General features: G+C 50.9%; 1 protein-coding gene across 1 annotated transcript; it reads left to right on the top strand.

Annotated features, from left to right (window-relative positions):
* Positions 1-252: 252 nt before the first annotated feature.
* LOC132501448 (protein FAM170A-like) lies at positions 253-4,268 on the top strand (the record flags this gene model as incomplete). Its single annotated transcript, XM_060117004.1, has 3 exons — positions 253-322; positions 2,662-2,802; positions 3,589-4,268. Coding segments are annotated over exons 1-3 (891 nt in total), but the record flags the coding sequence as incomplete, so codon positions are not given.
* Between the last annotated feature and the right edge of the window lie 1,732 nt (positions 4,269-6,000).

Genomic DNA, 6,000 nt, shown 5'->3' on the forward strand with positions numbered 1-6,000 from the left:
GCACTGAGGTCACAGAATTCCGCTGTGCGCCTGGCAACCTTGCAAACATAACAGCCCTGGTGAGCAGTAGGCAGTACTGCTGGTTCACTAAGTGGCACAAGTTTTTCAGCCATTTAGGAGACTTGACTATTTTTGTTTGTATTGAATCATTTCAACGGATTGCCCAAGAGCCAACAAGGGCCAACCTGTAGGGAAGAGGAGGAGTTGGACATCTCTTGAGGCATCTTCTAAGGGAGACTTCTAGTTGGTACCATGAAACGGCGACAAAAGAGGAAACATCTGGAAAATGAAGAGTCCCAGGAAACTGCCGAGAACGGAGGAGGTATGTGGGGGGCAACTTGTCTGGGGCACATGGGTTTCTGCCAAACTGAACCTTCTCTAGGAAGCGGGGGACTGAGAACGTGTCACCTGTGAAGCAGGGAGCGAGAGACCTTGTCTCACTGATGCTGCCGTATCCATCCGGAGGGTCCCTGTGGTGTGAGAAGGCATAGAACGGCCAGATGCCCCCTGGAAGATGGGAGGTCAGCTCCACTGGTTTGAGGACTCTCTCCTGGGGCAGCCGGGCCTGGAGCTTTGTCGCACTCACAGCAGGCTGCATCCTGCTTGCACAGACCTAGAGGTGCAGCTTTTCTCAGTCCCCGATTTCTCTCTTATGCTCTTGGATCTTTCCCTGGGGTCATGAGGTGGGGGATGTGAAGGATGCAAGGATGCTGAGAGAGACCCATGAGTTGCTTGGCCTCTTTTACCAAAGTGGAAAGAGAAGCCCCATGAGTTGAAGGCCCTGTTGAAAAATATCTTGACAAGTGGAATGCACTTTGAAAGAAGATTGTTTGTCTAGGGATGGTGTCATATTGAAAGCAAGGAGGTTTTATTCCTTCAACAGGAAGAATTTCCCAAAGGAGATCAAGGGAAGGGAAGGGTTTTCCAGAGACTGAGACCACGTGGGCGGGGGTGTGAAATGGCCTCAAGGTCCTGGGGGGAGATCTGAGAGCCACGGGCCACGTGGTGTCTGCGTGCATTAAATGTAGGCGAGTAGCTTGCCCTGGGAGAGGGGTGGTCACCCCAGAGCTCCAGCTAGAGGCCTCTGCCCCAGATTAGAGCCCAGTAGCTCCTACCAGGCCCAGGGCCCTGGAGACTGTAGGATGGGCCCTGGGAATGGAGCTCTAGACAGCAGGCAGATTTCCAGGCAGTGGCTGGGACAGGCTGGGGAAGGCAATGACTGCCCCTGACCATTCAGAATATTTTGCTCTATGTTCCTGTGTGTGTGTGGGTGTGTGAGTGTGTGTGTGTGTGTGTGTGTGTGTGTGTGTGGTAGTGCAGAGAAGTGCGGGATGAATGGGGGTAGAGTGCTTACCAGATATAAAGTCTGCGTGGTAAAGTTCTTGTCACCCTGCCTGGACCTGGCTGACACTCGTTGTACGTAAGAGTGTATACAGATTTCTTGTTAGGGGTGTTTTATGAGACAGTAACTCATACACCCATGTACACTCTGATACAGCAAAAATATCACACACCCCACATATAACTTCCTTAGTAAACCACACACAGCACATGGAGGTATATACACGGATCCCTCCTGTACTACGTTCTCATACAACCCACCTGTATCACAATCCTCTCCTCCAACACCGAACACTGGAGATGAGATATGTATATAGACACACACACACTATATATAGGACACACACACACACACACACTATATATATATATGTATCTCCTCAACTCTGGCACAAACACAGCTAACTTCAGCCATCGCTAAATACCTCTGTAAGAACCAGTCACGTGTCATACACACCACACTTGTAACACATTCTTGAGTAATGCCAGACCCGCTTTGTACAAACCACAGTAAACCACTAACCCATGTCAGGGTTGCCAGAGAAAATATGGGCTATCCAGTTCAATTTGAATTCCAGATAAACAACAAGTAATTTTTCAGTATCAGTATGTCCCACATATTGTATGGGCCATACTCACACTAAAACTAAGTCAGGCCAAATACTGCATGGGAATACTTACACTAAAAAATTATTCTGGGTTTATCTGATACTGAAATTTAACTGGGTGCCTTGTATTCTTGTTCGCTAAGTCTGGCAACCCTTATATACTTACCACCAGCTGATGTATTATATATTTATTGTAGTTTTGTTTAGTGTGTGTCTTCCCCTACTAGAATGTGCAGCGTTACCAAAGACTACAACAATGGAAGAGTGCCGGATACACAGGAGTAGCTGCTTACTGAATCTTGGTGAATGAATGAATGAACACGCACCATAAATACAAGCCACACCATGTAATGAGGAATAGTTACATGTCCCAGAATTCCTGACTTGTGAACAGAAACCATGCACACAAAGGCCACAGACACAGATAGACACATCTGCACTGTGCTCCCCATGCCAACCCCACACTTACCACAGACTTAACTGATACACATCACTCACTCTTCCCACACACTCACAGTCACCACCGAGGCCTACATTACCAACTAGACAGTGAGAGAATAAGTATTGATTGGAATTAAATCCTGGAGGATCCACTGGGAACCACACTCTCAACTGTGTGTATTCACTGCACCTGACACGTGTCACACACTCAGTAAATATTTGTGGACAGAGGACTGATGAACCCACCCTGAGCCTTTCATTCCTCCCTCAGGAATCTCGAAGTCACAAGAGGATCCCCCTCGGCTTGGATCCACTGTGGTGGCCCAAGGCTGCAGCCCAGGGTCAGGGGAGGTCTCCTCTGCCTCTAAATACTTCTTCTGTACTTCTACTCCGCTCAAGCTCAGCTACGCTGGTAAGGGCGCGGGGCTCCTCAGGTGAGGGGGTGCTTGGCTGTGAGGCAGGAGGCACACAGATCCCAGCGAGGCTGAGAGGAAATCCAGGGTCATCAGAGGTGATGAGGGCTCTGTGGAAGAGCCTGGGCAGGATGGCTGAGCTGTTCCGAGGGAGTGGATGCCAGCTGAGTCTGGGGGGGCGGTGTGAATACTGGTAGTACCATGGTGGGGAAGTCAAGGAGCAGGGGCCGGAAAGGTCTGGGCTTGAGGTGGAGGGAAGAGGGACCAGATGAAGCATCTTCAGAGGAAAATGTAGGCATTGTCTTTGCCTTTGCCTTTGCTTCCAGAGAAGGACAGAGTTCTGCATCATACACCTCCAGCCTGAGAGCAGGACCATCCAGCTCAGGTCCACACAGCTCACACATACATCCGCCCTCCAGGCACAGCCCTTCTGAGAGCACACAGAAGCCCCAAGCACCACAGCCCCATTCCACAAGGAATGCACCACCGATATTCCCAAACTCACACTCCTTGTCATACACGCATCCAGCCGTATCCCTCACATACCACAGCCCTCACCACCATACTCCACACCCCTGTATAGAGACACCGCTCCAGTATCCCCCCCACGCACATGAAAAGCCCACAGATGACACCAGATACACCGCTCCATCCTACGGCCAACAGACACCAAGCTCACGACATAGCTACGTCATGCAAATGTCCCTCTCTCGTCTACCACACCTGCTCCCTCAGCTTCCGGCACGGCCCATGCATGTTATTATGGTTTTAATTTCCTTTTTCAGCAATGCGGAGATTTCGAGACACTGCCTGGCTTACAGCACCCCTAGCCCAGGTTCAGGAAGAAGGGGAGACCGCTCCCCCATCACACTGTGTCTCCTCCTCGCCCTCTTCACCCTGTAAGAACGATCTGCACCCAGACAAAGAGGAAAGGGGCATGAAAATATACTACATGCAGGTACAAGTGAACAAGGGTGTCGCTGTCTCCTGGAAGACAAAGAAACCCTTGGAGTTGCCTGAAAAGCAGCTGACGATAGAAGAAGTGACCCTTCCTGAGGATGCGTGCACAGTAGGCACGTGCCCCTCTGATGTGTTCACCGAAAGCCTCCTGTCTGACAGTGAGCCCACTGGGGAGGAGAAAGAGTATGAGGAAAGGGCAGAGCCAGGCAGCCCATCAGGGTCACCTGCCGTCGAGGAGAGACCCAGGGCCAAGACACCGGACTGGATGGTGACCATGGAGACCGGCTTCAGGTGCATGGCCTGCTGCCGGGTCTTCCCCACCTTGGAGATCCTCCAGCAGCACGTGAAGGGCGGCGTCCTGGAGGGCTTCAGCTGCCGTGTCTTTCATCTCGCCATGGCCCAGCTGATGGGCAATGTGGAATCCGGGAGCACCTCTGAGGAGGAGGAGGAGGAAGAGGAGGAAGAGAAGCAAGAAGAAAAGGAGAATGAGGGAGAGCAGCCCACGGGGGAAGGCCCCAGCCCAAAGAGACCCCGCAGGCAGGCTCTTTTCTCTCCTTTGAGTTGCAAACAGCAACTGAGATTCATGGGACAGAAGATCCTGGAAGACGGTGTGGCCGTCCCTTGGAAGAGGTAAGGCTTGAGGCTGGCAGTCTTCTGAGCCTATGTCACGAGGGCCCAGAGGAGTCTAAGGGAAGGGGCCGCACACATGTGCTGGTTGACCTAATGGCTCTGCAGTGGCATCCGATGGGACACACCCAGCACTACCAAAGGCGTTGATCTCTGTTGACGTCAACAAGAAGGTGGAGCCTTTTCCTAGGCGTTTTCTCAGGGTCTGCACGATGGACCTCAACTCTTAGAGGACGTACTGCCAGCAGCTCCTTCTCGGCAGAGAGAGCCAGGAGTGGTCTCAAGAGAGGACAGGGGCCCTTGCAGGACCAGAACTTTGAGGTCTGAGAGCCTTGGGCCTGAGCCGAGATCTCACCCGGACCACTGGACCTAGCCTTCTGTGACAAAGGGGAATATGAAAGAGAGTCACGTGGAAATGAGGTCCCCCGAGATATGGAAATGTTCCAGAACCTCTGTTGCGTGGTCGTTGATCTGGAGCCAAGCTCCCTGTGGTGTGTGTGGCTCTGAGCTTTAAGGCAATGCTGGAGGGTAACCCTGACCAGCAGAGCTTGGAGTGCTGCTTGTCTCTTCCTGTTCTACCTCATTTGCTTTATCCCTTCCAGGGAGAAGAAAGGACCCTCGGGAGAGTAGCAGACAGAATGCCGTGGTCTGAAGGAGGATGAAGGGACCGGCCCTCAGTCTAACATCATATGACAATAGAAGCGTCCTATGCAATAAAGGGCATTTTCCAAACCTTTCCTGGAGCTTTTATTTAATTACATTTTTCTATCTATGCATCTACCTGTCATCTACATCTGTATCTTTCAAGGTTTGTGAACAAGCTTTCACATAAACACTAGAGACGTCCGCCAGCATTTTCCAGAAGAGGCCTGCAAATTGCTGGGGACTCCTCACAAATAGGGAATGGCCACAACCCCTGCCACACAGACTATGCGCGTGGCCCTACTGACGTACTCCCACTCTCTCTCTGAATTTCCCAACGTCTGAGATGAGGGGGCTGGCTGGAGGCAATGATCACGTGCAGGCTGAATCTTCTGCAGATTCTGATTCTCTTCTTGGGCATATCGTCCTCAAGCACAGTCTCCATGTCCCTGGCCACACTGATCTCTCTCCTTCAGTCCTTCCCTCCCTCCCTCTCCTGCCTCCCAGTGCAGAGAATACTTTTTTGCATTTGAGACGACATTTAGTTTTTGTTCACAGAATTCTCACCTGTTCTACTGTGGCCTCCGTTGTGAACATTCCAAAGCTGAGAATTTTCTTTTTTTCTCCCTCATTTCTGCTGAGTCTTTACCTTCCTAATGCAGTGAACTCACAGTGCCTAGCTGACTGGATGGGGAAAAAGATCCAGGGAGCAAAGAGAAATAATAAAAGAATATATCAGTTAATGTTTCATAGTGTTATCCAACTACATGTTTTTTAAATTTTGGAATAATATTAGGAATCTTCTCTTTATAAAAAACTGAACTATTGGGCTTCCCTGGTGGAGCAGTGGTTAAGAATATGCCTGCGAATGCAGGGGACATGGGTTCGAGCCCTGGTCTGGGAAGATCCCACGTGCCACGGAGTAACTCAGCCCGCGCGCCACAACTACTGAGCCTGCGCTCTAGAGC

The sequence above is a fragment of the Mesoplodon densirostris genome, chromosome 14 (assembly GCF_025265405.1).
Source record: "Mesoplodon densirostris isolate mMesDen1 chromosome 14, mMesDen1 primary haplotype, whole genome shotgun sequence".
In the NCBI taxonomy this organism is placed as follows: domain Eukaryota; kingdom Metazoa; phylum Chordata; class Mammalia; order Artiodactyla; family Ziphiidae; genus Mesoplodon; species Mesoplodon densirostris.